Source organism: Acomys russatus, chromosome 1 (assembly GCF_903995435.1).
Source record: "Acomys russatus chromosome 1, mAcoRus1.1, whole genome shotgun sequence".
Classification (NCBI taxonomy): domain Eukaryota; kingdom Metazoa; phylum Chordata; class Mammalia; order Rodentia; family Muridae; genus Acomys; species Acomys russatus.
In genome coordinates, this window is record NC_067137.1 from 20,083,295 (window position 1) to 20,099,018 (window position 15,724).

The window sequence follows — 15,724 nt, forward strand, 5'->3', positions numbered from 1 at the left end:
GGCCATGAGCTTGTGGGTCGCTGTACCCTGTTCTCTGTCCATCCTTACTTTACCCTATGGGACCCAGTATATTTTCAGTGAAGGCTCCTTCACACCTCAGGCCGCTATCCTCTGCCTGTGGGCACGTGGTTCTGGGCCACTGTGCATTGGCAGGCCTGTATCTCTGATTCGCTAACATCTCGGAGGCAAGAAAAGTCGTCCCTGTGTTTAAAAGCTCTCTAATAAGGTGGCAATGCCAAAGGCCACCATTCTCCCTCAACTTCCCCCAAGTAACTCGCATCATGAAAGTGGAGTCCTGACTACAGAGGATCTCCAAATGTCTTCATGGCAGAGCCACCACAGTCAGATTGTCCTAGCAGTGCTGGCATTCTGGGTCTCCTTTCTCTCCCTGTTTCTGGGAGGGAGCAGGAGACTACACTAAGATTTCTTACCTTATCTCACTTTTACAGATAATTTGTCCCACCCACTCCCTGGTATCAATCTTATTCGTCCTGGAGTAGTCATTGCTGCCCACACCACTGCCACGGCCTCTCTCCAAGACCCTCCATGCCCTCCGCGATCCTGTAACCCACCAAGCAAGGGCCTCAACATCACTGCCACCCTCACTTCATCATCGCTCCTAACGAGAGCCGAGGCTATGTCCAAAGACAGACTAGTCCAGATTCTGTTCAGTAGAGGCTATTTCCAAACATTTTCCATCCTCTTTTTATAAGAGTTTCCAATGCCCAACAGATCACCCTGATTAAGTTGGGTGGCTTGAAAGAACAGAATCCTGGGCCACCTTTGCTGTGTCTATGGGTCAGGAATTGGGAGCATTTGACTGGGTAGTACTGACTTAGCCACCCTTGCTAGGCTTCAGTCAGCTGTCTGCTGTAGCTACTGACATAGAAGGTTTGGCTGGAGTGGGTGGACCTGCTTCGGATGTGGTCCATTCACATGGCTGCCTAGGTGACAGTGGTGAGGGCAAGGGGCCTCAGCTTCTAGGAGGCTGTCTCTGTAGAGGAATCCCTCTTTATAACATGACAGCTGGCTCCTGTGCATGTGACCAAGGATGATGCTGTAGAGCTTTCAAGAAGTCATACAGTGTCCTATCCCCTATATCCTACTGGTTATATAAAGATCAAGGACGGAGGGGACTCCTCAAGAAAATAAAGCTTTCTGGGTGGTACTCTCTAGAAGCTATCTGGAAGGCTACCACATGTTTGAGACCTGTAAATGACCATGTCTTCTGCCGACCTGGGCATGCAGGTCCCGGCTTTCCCCCTACTCTACAAAAGGGCATCTGGTATACAAACACCCTCTTGTGAAGATGCCAACATGAATGGACCTATGGTTCTTCCCTGAATGGCCTCAGTAAAGCTGGGGATATAGTCTCCTCTTGAGAAGGGCTAGAAAAGAGGCATCTTCCATGTGTCCAGTGTAAACAATAGGCCATTCGCCTCTTGGAGACTATGGCATGTTTTCCCAGCAGAGGGGACATTTACTCTGAGTCTTGAAGGATGACCAGGAACTGTGCAGGTGGTAGAAAAGGGGAGGCCATTGCTCCATATGGTATGAGCAACAGAGAGCTAGAGAGCGTGTGAGACTGTGATTATGAGAGTCTTGATGAGTAAAACAGGGAGATGGACTTTATACATCAGAAGCCACTTGAGGGTTTTCAAGCCAGACAAGGGCCCAGCAGAGCCCCAAGGGATGGGGCTGGAAAGAGCTGTGCTATAGCCATCATGGCTTAGAGATTGGCCCAATTGAGATACTGGAGAATAAAGAAATGCCAGACACGAATACATAAAAGCTGGGATCGGGTGGGCCACAGCTCTGATGGAGACACACCATGAGCAACGACCCGGACACTCACTCAACATGTTTGTTTTATATTTCTTACCCAAGGAGGCAAGTTTATTGTATACGGCTGAATGAGGAGGTAGGGCTAGCTAAGGTGAGAGTCGCTGTAGGGGAGCAGTTTTAGATTGGAGTGAGTCCCAGAAGAGGAAGCTGTGTTTGACAGCTTCTGCACACACTGGTTTTAGCTAAGAGATACCCATTCATACTATCTGTACTTGGATGAAGGGAGGCTCTGCCATTTGCCATGAGTCTGAGGCACTGGGGTCCTTGACATGTCTGTGTGCATGTCAACAACGCACATTTACTCAGGACTCCATTGGCTCCCCCACAGAGCTGTGGTAAGCTGAAGAGAACTGCGGTGGAGGAGGACAAGGCAGCTCTGAGGTGGGACTGGTTGGTGTCTCTGATAGGGGACAGGAAGGCCTATAGGCCAGGGCTTGCCTTTCCTGTCATGTCTTCCCGAACTCTTGGTTCTGATTCTGGCTTCCCCCGGGCTGGTGCCATGTTAAACATTTGATCCCACAGAACAATCAATGCAGCATCGCCAGGGTGACCACAGGAGATATCAGGTCCTGAGTGTTTCAGGCCCGGACTTGTATGCGAATCTGGTTAAAAATGTGAGCCGTATTTCCACGAAAATTGAAAATGCATATTTGTTCAACTTATTTGTGACTCCAGAGGGCTCAGTCCCCTCAAAGCCTATCTGTGGGTCTCTGGATTTCTAATTAAAAGCACAGGAAGAAATGGGGGGGAGAGAGCAAAAATCTGACCCACCAAGTATGCACTTTAATTCTTTTTTTTTATGTCCCACAACCCTACCCATAATTGGGCCACCTCTGAAATCATGAGGCACAGGAAGAAGTGTACGCCCAGATGGCAGCCCCCCGAGACACTGGCCACATAGCAATTCTCAGGCTGTAGGTTACAATTTTCACGTGAGGCAACATATTAAATTGAAACGGCCCCAGATGTAATGGTCATAAAAACAATCCTGGACACATGGAAGTAAATTCTTTCTCAGCATGGGACTCTGTTGTTTATACTGAGGTTGTAGGGCTCCGCTTCTTTAAGGATGCAGGATGGAAAGGGGCAGGTGGCAGGGAGCCAGCATTCAGATAGGACCTACCCCTGAAGCTGCTGGTCCAGAAGCCAATATGATAAGGCTTCTGGTGGCTTGTCGTCTCTGCTCTTTGGCCAGAGGCTTGGGTAGCAAGGCTAGAAGGGCCCAGGTTTTGGGCAGAGTCTATGACTTGTAGTCTTGTTCCCGTGACTGTTAGGAGACACTGCACTTGAACTCAGGAGTGTGTGGATATGACTATACTTGTTTCTGTTTAAACTCAAAACCCAAGATTCCACACACATCCCCCATAACCCCGCACATGGCGGACACTTAGCTTCAGTCATTCTCAGATGATGCCCATGGTCCCACACCCTTTGTTCTGTTTTGCTCTCAAAGGTTTTACTTATCATGTGCCGTTGTTGCCAGGTGTTCACTGCTTGTGTATTGCACGGACCTTCCTCCTACCAGCATCATCATCACCTTCCACAATGAGGCACGCTCCACGCTGCTCAGAACCATCCGCAGGTAAGCCATCTTCCTGTCTGGGGGCCAACACTTAACCTGGTACTTGGTCAAGCTTCTGTCTGCTCACTGGGCATCCTGTAGGCATGTGCCAGGCACTGGTCTATATGTCGAATGTTTCCACTTTGTCACTCACATGCCGAGAGTGTCTGGTAACTTGCAAGCATTCAGAGATTAAGCAGAGGAATGGATAACAGACCCTTTGCCCATCTGTGCCAGACTATCTGAAGAACATGGGCAGGCATAGTCACAACTGATGAAGGAGGCTCAGACAGACAAGTTCCACCATCAGCCTTTGGCTAGGATCAGAACTTGAGTCCTGGGCTGCTTATCCTTACACTTTTCCAAAGCTGGGACAATGGTGGGATGTGTGGGAACAGCTGCAGGCAACCATTAATGTATCCTTTCTGGGCATCTACTGTCAGCTCCAGGCCTGCTTGCCCCAGGCCTCCCTGCCACCTTGACACTTCACCTCAGACACACTTCTCCTATGAGAGCTCTGTTCTAACAAGGATGGTCTGTGGCCTACCCAACTTTTCCATATGCTTAAGTCTCCATGCCAGCCACAGGCAAACTAGCCCTAGAAAATGGGCCAGGGACCTGACTAGAAACTGTGCCCCCATGTTCCCATGAGACTCTGGCAGATTTCAACTACCATTGTCTGAAACAACACCCCTTTCCTCTCCCCAAATCCATCTCCTCCTACCAGGCCAGCTGCCTTGGACTTCCTTCCTCAGATCCCCAACAGTAGTTCCCCTGTCCTAGTAAAGTCATAGTTGTCTCCAGAGCTCCTGCCCTCAGCTAGGGAGGTGAGTAGGTCAACAGAGAAAAGCGAGCCTTGGGAAATCTACATCAAGGTCACATAGCACAGCACCAGGATTCTGGCCCATGCCCTGACTTTGAGTCCTCTCAGCTGCCTGTACCTGGAAGGTGAGTCACAGGGAAGGGGTCAGCAGGAGCTTTAGGTATCCAGCCAGAGCTTTACGTGTACACAGAGTCCAGCCTCCCTCATAAAGCACCCACAGAAGCTGCATGTTTGTTTTTTGTCAACATGACACAAGCTAAAGTCATTTGGGAAGAGAAACTTCAACTGAGAAAACACCTCTATCAGATTGCCTGTACTGAAGTCTGTGCAGGCATTTTCTATTAGTATTGATGACTGCTATGGGAAAGCCCTGCTCACTATGGGCAGATGGCCCTGGGTGCTATAAGAAAACAGGCCGAGCAAGCCATGAGTAACAAGCTGGTAAGCAGCATTTCCCCATAGCCTCTGTGTCAGTTCCTGCCTCCAGGTGCCTACCTTGACTTCCCCTTCGTGCTAGAATGTGTCCTAAGAGTTGTAAGATGAATTAAAGCTTTTCCTTTTCAAGCTGTATTTGGCTGTGGTGTTTTTCACAGTGATAGAAACCCTATGACACTTCATGTCTCAGAGGCATACAGTTTACTAGGCATCATGAGGGAAAGGTCATCTGATACACAGAGGGAAAAAATGAGATTAAACATGGATGGGCCAGAGAGAGTATGAAGCACAGTAAATACCCCTCTCGTCATCTCCATCACCGTCCACACCTGTGTGCTATGGAAGTAAGGAATTCTGGGTAGAGGGAAGCAAGCTTGCTTGGCAGCAGGCTCATGCCCAGGGGACATACCACATCTTATGTCCACCTGTCACTAGATGTTGATGGTCTACTGTGTCGGGCCAGTGACTCACTTCCAGAAAAGGACCCACCCCGTGTAAGAAAGAGCAATTTCACCTGCAGTCCACATGTCTTTGGTACCTGATGGCTGGCTGTTTCCCCCAGCTACCAACCCTGTCCTGGCTTCTGTACCCATCTCACAGGGGGCTCAGCTCACATGTGATTTCCCAACAAGACAATCATTCTTGACATATGCGCACAAATGTACCAGGTCACTACTGGTGTCACCCAGAGTGTCACCATAGATTGTGAAGAGCTTTGGTGGTTTGCAAATCACTGTAGTCAAATGGAGGGGACAAGGAAAAGGGTGGCTTCTGTGAAGACTCTATCAGTGTCCCAGGCTGCTCTTGATTCCTAGCAGAGGGCTGGGACATGGGAAGGCACAAGTGATGGGATCCAGCCTGATGGAAGGGAAGACAGGAGAAGAGAGAGTCACAACCATGTCAGGTGGAGAATCAGAGACACCAGTGAAAAAAATGGAAGCCTCAGAATACAAGGTGGGGGTAGGAAGCATGGGACAGAAAGATGGTTCAGATAGTAAAGGCACTTGCCACCGAGTCTGGAAATGGAACTCAATCCCTGGGTTCCTCATGGTGGAAGGACAGAGCCAACTCCTGAAAGCTCTCCTCTGACCTGCACATAAGGACCATAGTAGGTGTACGCGTGCGCACGCACGCGCGCACATACTCACACACATGTAAATAAGTAGATAGAAAGAACAAAGAAAGAATGAAAAAATGTAGATACATAGACAGACAGACAGACAGACAGACAGATGTAATAGAATTAAGAGGTTGCCAATGGCACAGCCTAGTCTAAGACTGAAGTCCCTGAGGCTCCCTGGAGACAGACATACTGGTGCAGCATGCATTTAAAAACAAAAGACACTGGCATTTGACAGTCACAGGCAGCCCTGGAATGCGCACCCACTCAAGGGGAGGCAAGCTCTGCACTGAGCAGCTTCTCCCTTCCAGTTTTTGTGCTGCCTGAGCCTGCAGCCCAATGCATAGTGCTGTCTACATGCGTTTGAGCCTTCCCTCCACACTTGGATGATCCACATGGCAATCTTTCTGGAACCATCTCTATGCTTGGAGTATGCTTTGGTAATTTTGGGGACATTTGTTAATCCCTCCAGTGTGCCCATCAAGATTAGTCACAGTAAACAAAAGACTGGGATCCGTGGCTGGCACAGAGGAAGGCATGATTGCGACAAATCTCTGGTCTGGCTACTAGTGTTCTGATGTGGTGGCTCTCCGATGTGAGGAGATGCCAGATTCTCTTGGAGGGCCTGCTAGAACATGCTTTCTTGGGTTCCAGCCTCAGAGATCCTGACTCAGTGAGTCTGGAACATGGCCTGAGAATTTGCATTTCTGACAAGTCCCCAGACTGTGGCAAAGCTCCTGGCTCTGGGCTCGGAGATTCACAGCTGTATATCATGTCTGCTGCTGTTCGTAGCTCCAATAATCTTATCACCAGCACCCACATTCCAAGAGCAACTGTCATGTGCCAGGCATGGTGCTAAGCGATGCTCACCAAGCTGAGGAAACCATGGCACTTGAAGGCTTGGTACTGACTGGAGCCCTCCTGCTGACAAGGGGAGGCTGCCCAGCCATGTGCTTGAACACAAATCGGTCTCACTCCTGAACCACTACACTCAACTGTCAGCTCATCCCAGGTCTTCATTCAACTGGTATTTATGGAGCATTTGATAAAACCTGTCGGCCTACAGCACTGTGGAGTTCGCGAAGCAATTTCAAATACATTTCCTCATTTCAGACACACAAAAGCCTGTGAAGTAGGTCAAGTATTAATATCACCCGCTTTTACAAGGGAAAGGTAATTACAGAAGGGGTGGAGGCTGGGAGCCAACCTGCTCAGGACTACACAGCAAGCAAGTGGTATGGCTTACTTGGCATTCCCCAAACTACACAGATATATCTTAAGGCCCCACATGGACCCCACAATCCGATCACAGAAAGCAGAGGAGCAGGAGAAGTCCTAGATTCAGCCTGTGTGCTTGCACAGAGGGGACAGATCCAAAATGATTCCTTGGACGGTGTGGCTCATGTAGACCAATGAGATGGGCACTCTGTCCCAAGCTGTGGTCACATGCCGAAGGACATGTGACAGTCCAAGTAGAGACAGCTAGGATGGGGTGGGGTGGGCCTTGGGGAAAGAGAAGGATCTACTCTGCTGAGAGGGAGCTAGTGAGAGAAGCCCAGATAGAAGTGCCTGTGACAGGGATGGAGGGCAGGAGGTCACAGCAGCCGAGGTTCAGGTGGCAGGAATTGCAGGGAGTGGGGATGGGCAGGGAGTGGTGTGGAAAGGTGGGAGCAATGGACAGGGGGTCATCCAGGCTGAGGTCCCTGGGCTGGACTTAACCTTGTCTTTTTCCAGCCACCTCAGGCGGCCAGGGTGTATGCCTTTCTCCGACCCTCCCAGCCTAGAGGCATGGTTAGGGAGACCTCACTATTGCTTCAATCGCTCTGATGACAGAGCACAAGCAAGCCAGGTGTTGCTGGGAAATGGTCTAATTAGCACCTATTGCTGACGATTTCTTTCTCCCCACCCCCTTATACCTCCCCCCCCCCCACACACACACGCACTCCCCCTCCTCGTTTTAAACTCTGGACATTTTTTATTTGCTAATCATCTCTCAGTTCAACCAGCTCAGAGCTACACACGATTTACCTTTTGATGTTCATAGAAGAGAGCTCTTGAATTTCAAAGAAGCCGGCGGGGATTTGGGGGGGGGGTACCGAATGCAGAAGCTCCGGGCGTAATCAAACCTCATTAGAGGTTATTCTTCAAGCAGATTTTCTCCCTCTGTCTGCCTCCTTCTCCTCTCCTGCCCTGATTAGACGGATGGCGGTTGGGTTTGCTGTGTTTTCTGTGGGACAATCACAGTGAACAATCTCTACCCACCACCATATGGTATAGGTTGAAGTCCCCTTCTGCTCCCTGCCCTCCCCCTCCCCACCTCCCTCCAGACACTGACAAGTGCCCTGGCTTTGTGTTGGGGAATCCTCTCTCTATCTTATGCTAGTTGCCATGGTGAGAATTAAGGCTTCATAAATAAAGGTAGCTCCAGGCAAAGTTCCTTTCTCATTAGTCTGCCTCCTGCATAGAAAGGGGGCTGCCCTGGAAGAAGGGCTCAGGCAGGTCTGAGAAGAGGGATGCTAAAAAACAAAACAAAACAAAACCCACCAGCACCCACTGTGAGCCCCACTCCCCGATGTGCACAGGACTTGGTGTATTGTGATGGCTGATGTGAAGCAAAAATGTTTCTGAACTGTGATGTTTGCGGATGCTCAGGAAGAGTTCTGGGAGTGCAGTTAATACTGGAAACCGAGCCTGTGCCCCTTGAGTGAGATGTCTCTAACAGAAAGATCAGTTCAATGAGCAAATCATTAGTGACACATGGCATAGTAGGGATGGCTACTGTCTTCTGTCACTTAGTGCTGAATGTTGCACTAAATACCCTGTATAGGTTTTCTCCTCATCATCTCTGTGGTCCCTTAAAGAGCCCCCTGCTCTAAACCATTCCCATTCTACAGATTAGCTACTATGTGGAATAGCAGTAAAGCCACTTGCCCCAGCTCCAACAGCTCTGTGATGGATACAACAGAAGGACTGAGTTCCCTTGGGCTTCTCGCTCAGTACTCAGTGCCCAGCACATAGGAGGTGCGCTCTAAACACTCTCCCAATAGAGAGAGAAGTGAACAAAGGATGGATGTTACCATCTGCAGGAATGGTTCATAAACTACCCCATAGTTCCCCTGTATTCCCAAAGAAATTGAGAAACAGAAATTAGTGAAGGAAATTGGGTCAGTGTTTGTTTGCTTTTTTATAGTGTGGCCAAACCAAGGTGGGAAGAGAAGGGATTACACTTTTTACCTCTCTCCCATGCCTGTGGTCATATTTTAATTGATGGATATACAAGAGGCGAAGGGTATAGTATTTTGTAAATTTAGCATTGAGGTGGGTTAACCAGTCCTGTTCTGGGGAATATGGGTTTGGGTCTTGAGCTACCTTCACTGTCCCAGGTTCTCTATTATACAGATAATTTTTTAAGTCGGGTCCAACCCAAGGAAAATGTGGTAGGCACTCTGTCTTAAAGATTCCCTAGTGGGACTGAACCAGGCTCTCCACTATTCTCAACTTTGGTCAAAGGAGCTTCTTTTGTCAATGCAGTCATTAATACAGAGACTCACAACCAGTTAAAATGATGAGAATAAGTGACTGGTGAGCGCTCAGCTCTGAGAGAAACATCCGTGTCAAGTCCCTTTCCCAAGGCTCAGGGATCACCACATCACAGCAAAGGCGATGAAAAGAGCATGAGTGTCAGAAGACAGGCAGGAGTGCTGGGAGATGCTGGTATACCATGGACATTGTGTTTGTGAGATCAGAGAGGCTGTGGTCACCAGCACAAGACCAAGCCAGTCAGGCATGGTCTGAGAGAGCTCACAAGGCCCCACCCCTAACTGAGATGCTATTGGCAAGCTGATAGCTGTTGGGACAGGGAGAGTCCCTTTTCTTTGGGGGTGCAGCTACCAGTAGGTTGTCCATCCTCAGTGATGGATAGCTTCACCCCTGTGTGAATATGAGTAGCAGTAGTTAAACTCAGTGGATGATTCAAAATAAAGAAGAAAACGGGGAGGGCATGAAGTTTGGATGAAGACATTTGAGGAGGCCAGGAGGACTTGGAAAGGGAGAAAGAGGGTCTATGTATGCTTTACTTATTCTCAAAGAATAAATAAAATTATTTTTTAAAGAAACATTGCTACTAAATGACTAGCAATTGTTGGAACTTTATTTCTAGTACAATGAATAGGGAAGGTGAAAAACAGCTTTTCTATGGGAAATCATTTTACCATTTTTTGTAAGTAAACAAAATACAGGTTTAGGATGAACAAAACATTCTCAATTTGGTAGTGGGGAAGCAATCTGTTTCACATTTTTGAGGGAAATATTAAATAATATTTTTGTTATTAGTCTATATGTGCAATCTCTCTCTGTCTCTCTGTCTCTGTCTCTGTCTCTCTCTCTGTCTCTGTGTCTCTCTCTGTCTCTGTCTCTGTCTGTCTCTGTCTCTGTCTCTCTCTCTCTCTCTCTCTCTGTCTCTCTCTCTCTCTTACACACACACACACACACACACACACACACACACACTCCCCTGAGGGTAAGAGAAGTAACTCAGGAAAGTGACTGCTGCACAGGCATAAAGGCCTGAGTTCAGATCCCCAGCATCCATAAAAAAAAGCCAAGTATGGCTGTGTGTACCCCTCTAATGCCACTGTTGGGACATGGAAACAAGAGGACCATTGGAGCTTGCAGGCCAGTAGTCTAGGCACATTGGTGAGATCCATGTCTAGTGAGAGACCTTGTCTTCAGAATAAGGTGAGAATAATAAAAGAAGGCACCTTTCTTGGTTAGGGTTTTTATTGCTGTGAAGAGACACCATGACCATGGCAACACTTATAAAGGAAAGCATTTAATTGGGGCTGGCTTACAGTTCAGAGGTTTAGCCCGTTGGCATCATGGCAAAAAGCATGGAAGCACACATGCAGACATAGTGCTGAAGAAGGAGCTTAGAGTTCCACATCCAGATTTGCAGGCAGCAGGGAGAGAGAGACGGAGAGGGAGAGGGAGAGAGAGAGAAAGAGAGAGAGAGAGAAACACTGGGCCTGGCTTGAACATTTGAAACCTTGAAGCCCACCCCCGGTGATGTACTTCCTCCAACAAGGCCACCCCTCCTAACAGTGCCACCCGCTATGGAGCCTATGGGGGCCATTTTCATTTAAACCACCTCAGTACCCAACACTGAACTCCAACCTCCACTTTCATATACATGTACACACATACACACACACACACACACACACACACACACACACACACACACACACACACTCCATATCTGAAAGAGAAAAGCACCTCAGGGATTTCACAGACTTGTGCATTGGAAGCTGCACACTTGTTCTGGCCTGGCAGAGTTCCTTGTCCCTAGTTCTACCCACTCAGTAGATGTCGGGGAGAAGCCATTTGTATCCTTAATTTGGAGGTCAGCTTGAAGCTTGGATTCTACATGTCTGTTGAGCACACTGATTCAGTGATTGTCTGATAGCTGGAGGGGGAGGAGTCACAGCTGTCTCTCTTTAGAGTGTTTGCCCCTCTCACCAGGGCTTCTGCATGGCATCAGGGTCACAGGGCCAGGGGCCTTCCTGGTGAGGTGTAAAACCAGCTGCCCGTGTCAGGAAGTGATGAGTGCTGTGAGAAGCCTTGCCTAACAACTGTGGAAGAATCCCAAGGGAGGAAACAATGAATTCCCCCTAAGTAGATCCGAAAGCTGTTAGAGAGGAAGTGACATTTGAACTGGTCCTTGTGGGCAGCTTAGGGCCACTTCAGGGCCTTGAAGAAGAGGCTGTCAATGGTGAATAAGCACAAGAAATCCAGGTGGCGGCGGTGGGCATAGATAGATGTGGGCAGCATAGGTCAGCTTGGCAATTCAAGGGTGCAGACCACGCTGAGGGTTTGGGGTGTAGATGGTGGGGAGGCACAGTGGGATTTCGATTTGGTTGTGGCCACATGGAAATCTACACTACCGGATCCATGGGCCTTAAAGGTCACTTGAAGGCCACAAGGAAAACTTCCTGGGACTGAGATGAGCTGAGGCAGATAGAGGCCACAGTGATAAACCAAATACAAGTTGGCAAAGCCATGTGAGGGATGGTGGGACATGTCTTTGCTCGTGTACTTGAGATGGGAAGGCAGGAAGAGTGAATGTTCAAAGCCAGTCTGGGCTGCACAGTGAGACCTTGTCTGCTTACCCGTAGAAAGAGGGTGAGCCAGGACAGATAGACAAGGTGAGAGTGGTTTATGTAAAACATCCAGATAGAACAATAAGACTGGGGTTTGTAGAGAGGGAATGTGGGTGGTGATACTGCCTGGGTTTCTGTCTGGGTGGGTTTCTGGGCAGCATACTGTTTATTGTGGTGGAGGAGGCAGAATCATAGCCTCAGTGGCTCATCTGCTGATGAGCAGGATGACTGGGCAACCCTTTTGGTGCCCCTGCCTCTTCATTCCTCCTGTACAGTGATATTTAACAACGGAATTGGTATGCGTTTTGCCACTAGAAGACATCATAATCTCTCTCCTTCCTGCAGTGTATTAAACCGCACTCCTACGCATCTGATCCAGGAAATCATATTAGTGGATGACTTCAGCAATGACCGTAAGTAACATTGATTGTTGACAGCTGAGGCACAAATGTCTGGTCCCAGCTACTGCATGCAAATGGAGGGGAGCCCACTGAGACTCTAGAGGTGAACAGAAGCCATGTTGGGTAGCAGACATAGAAAACTGAGTGTCTGCGCCTGAGCTTAAAAAGGTGATATACCTTACATTTGAGGGGGAGAAAAGGTGTAAATTTTTGAGGAGCTAATTAGCTAAATTTGTTAGATTCCTGCATGGGATGGTTGGTGAGTGAGTGTACATGTGTGGATTAGTGCATGTGGCATCCATGTCATCATTGTCTAGCATATTCCTGGACAAGGGAAGAGATGCCTTGCAATCAAAAGTTCATCATTAGAACCCAAAGCCCCATTAGACATTAATGATGCGGCATTAATGTGCCCCGTAGAGGAATCTTAATTTAGAACTTGGCCGCTCTGGCAAGAGATCACATCTAAAGACCTGCTAGACTGTATTACAGCTGAAATACAAACACACCTTTAATCCAGGAAACAGAGGCAAACACATCTGAGTTCAAGGCCAGCCTGGTATAGAGCAAGTATCAAGTAAAGCTTAAGTCCAGACATGGTGGTACCCACCTTTAATCCCAAACAATGAAAGTAAAGTTAGTTTGTACAAGGAAGCGCCCATGTTTGAAAGTTGTGTCTAATTGAGTGGCAGAAAAAGTGATGAATCAGAGAGAGATGTGATAGAATAGGAAATGCCCAACTCTCATGAGAAGAGAGAAGAAAGGGAAGCTACTTAAGGACAATACAGAGAGAGGAGAAGGCAGTGTGCTGGGGCAGTAATAGGTTGCAGAGAAAGAACTCAGGTGACATCTGAATGAGCCAGAAGATTAGAGAAGATTGCTGGAGTTAGTTTGAGGCCAAGCAGAGCAATTCAGAGGCCAAGAGAAAAGCCAGATTGAATAAATCAGCTGGGAGAGGAGTTTGAGCTAGAATAGCCAGCTATGACCTCATCAAAAACAAGAAAAGTTGAGTTTATTCACCAGTGAGTCTCAGAGGGTGAGAACATTCTAGGCCTAGATTAGACTGTACGGAGGCTAGAAGCTTCCAGGACTAGGCCTAGGTTGGCAGATAGAGGCAGTAAGCCTCCGAGACAAAACTGGAACAAGTGACTAAAAGTTACTTTTACAGTACCCATCTGAACTGAGGCTGCCATGTTTCCTCCTCATTCCCTGGGAATCTGGTGGGCCTTGACACTGAGATCCTCATGGGACATCTCAACACACACCCATGACAGAGTGAGCCTTTGAACCTTTCCACACACTGGTTATCATCATTTCCTGCCTCGTATTTCCTTAGTTATCCCATAAAAGAACCCAGGTCCCACCCAGATTTACTCCCCTGATCCACTTTCCTAAGTGAAACATGCTGGGGTCTCTGGTCATCTGTTTAAGTCTGAAAGCCATAATTAATTATGGAAACATTATCAGCATTCAAATATTGGCAGAGTCGACCCCTACCTCTAACAGCCACTGTTCTAGATGCAGTTCTACTCGGTCAACCATAACCAGGTGAGGAAGTCTTTTCCTGGTGGTGAGCTAGATGGGTGGCACCATGGGCTGGACAACTGCAAGTATGAGGAAAGCAACCTTTATCCCATCCAGTATAGGTGCTGGGAACTGGGCACAGAGGCCACTCCCACACCGACACCTACTGCATAAACACTAGAAGCTCACATACAAGACAGAGACTCTGGATTCCATATGGAAAAGTAGGTGATGCATAAGGCTCTGAGTCCTAAGACCTCCTCTAGATCTGGAGCTCAGTAGCCTGTTCTCCTTTCCCAGTAAGGAAGAGACTGGAATAGGGTGCGCTCCTCCTTGGGGTAGCCTGGTGTTCCAGAGAAAAAGGAAGTGCTGCAATGTCCCCCTAGGAACAGGATAGCCTAGGATTTAGAAAGAGCCCAGGAGCCTGTGTTCAAACTCTCTTTCTGAACCCTTACTATGCCCCTCAAGCAAACCATTAGCTTCATCAAGCCAGCACTCTTGCTTGTACAATAGAGATGACTATAGTCAATATATATGGTTTATAGAGAGACCTAATGTATTAACATATTCAGAGCTCTCAGAATAAGATCTTGCCAGGAGAAGCCTGTAAAAGTCTCTCCTGTTGCTTGTTAGAGTTCAGAATCAAGCAGAAAGGCCAAGGTCTATAAAAACAGAATCAAAGGGTGGAGGAGCTGCCAGTCCAGTTAGAGAAGTGATGGAGCAATAGGGTAATTCCAGTGTGATTGGGACAAGTGACCAAAATGCAATGGGTCCCTTACCCAAAAGGCAGTGGGTCCCTTACCCAAAAGGCAGTGGGGCTCTTACCCAAGAAGCAGTGGGCCTCTTACCCAAGAAGCAGTGGGCCTCTTACCCAAAAAGCAGTGGGGCTCTTACTCAAAAGATAGTGGGGCTCTTACCCAAAAGGCAGTGGGGCTCTTACCCAAAAGGCAGTGGAGGCTCTTACCCAAAAGGCAGTGGGGCTCTTGTTCATCGGTCTGGAGACCACCCACCCCATTATAAGCTCTGTGGTGTTGGAGAAATATGTTGACTGATCTCTTTATAAAGAGGGCCTCCATATTCTAAAAGCAAAGTCCGAAGCTGTTGTCTTCTGTTGCTGGCTTCCTGGCATTTTTAACTAGACCACCATGGTGACCAGAGTGAATTAATAATCCAATGCTGTGTAGCAACAGAGATGACCCTGGGGTGACCAGACCACAGATACACACCCAGAATGTTCTTGTGAAAGCATGTTCATGCCACTGTGTGCTGATCTGTTCGAAATGGGCCCAGTTGTGGTCACTTTACACAGTGATTGTCAGCCCCTTGCATGACCTAGAAACAGTCTGAACTCAGGACCAGGCTCTGCAGTCAGGGTGTGGGTAGCAAATAGGTCTACCTTCCTGATCCTTCCCATTTGCTCACACACAGTCCCATCCTGGGTGCTCACCAAGCATGGCCTTTGTCTTTGCAGCTGAGGACTGCAAGCAGCTCATCAAACTGCCCAAGGTCAAGTGCTTGCGTAACAGTGAGCGGCAAGGTAGGCTGGACCACGGGGCAGAGCTGGCCTGTGAATGGAGCGTGGAGTGTGGTGGGTGTATGCATTTGGGTATTTGAGGGGATATCGTCTTGCTGGTCACTGGAACAGCAACAGTACCCATTTGTCCCTGATACAGGTCTGGTCCGGTCCCGGATGCGGGGTGCTGACATTGCCCAAGGCACCACTCTGACGTTTCTGGACAGCCACTGTGAGGTGAACAGGGATTGGCTGCAGCCCCTGTTACACAGGGTCAAAGAGGTGAGTCAAACTGAGGAACAGAGCTAAGGTGCCTACCTCCTACTTTGTCTAGAGCCTCCAAG

General features: G+C 48.3%; 1 protein-coding gene across 4 annotated transcripts in view; it reads left to right on the forward strand.

Annotated features, from left to right (window-relative positions):
- Galnt14 (polypeptide N-acetylgalactosaminyltransferase 14) overlaps positions 1–15,724 on the forward strand; it is a 311,256-nt gene that overhangs the window by 253,919 nt on the left and 41,613 nt on the right. For all 4 annotated transcript variants that reach the window (XM_051169112.1, XM_051168958.1, XM_051169180.1 and 1 more), the window contains exons 3-6: positions 3,329–3,427; positions 12,288–12,355; positions 15,339–15,404; positions 15,541–15,662. In XM_051169112.1, the coding sequence (XP_051025069.1) occupies positions 3,329–3,427; positions 12,288–12,355; positions 15,339–15,404; positions 15,541–15,662 (355 nt within the window). The remainder of the gene's footprint in view (positions 1–3,328; positions 3,428–12,287; positions 12,356–15,338; positions 15,405–15,540; positions 15,663–15,724) is intronic.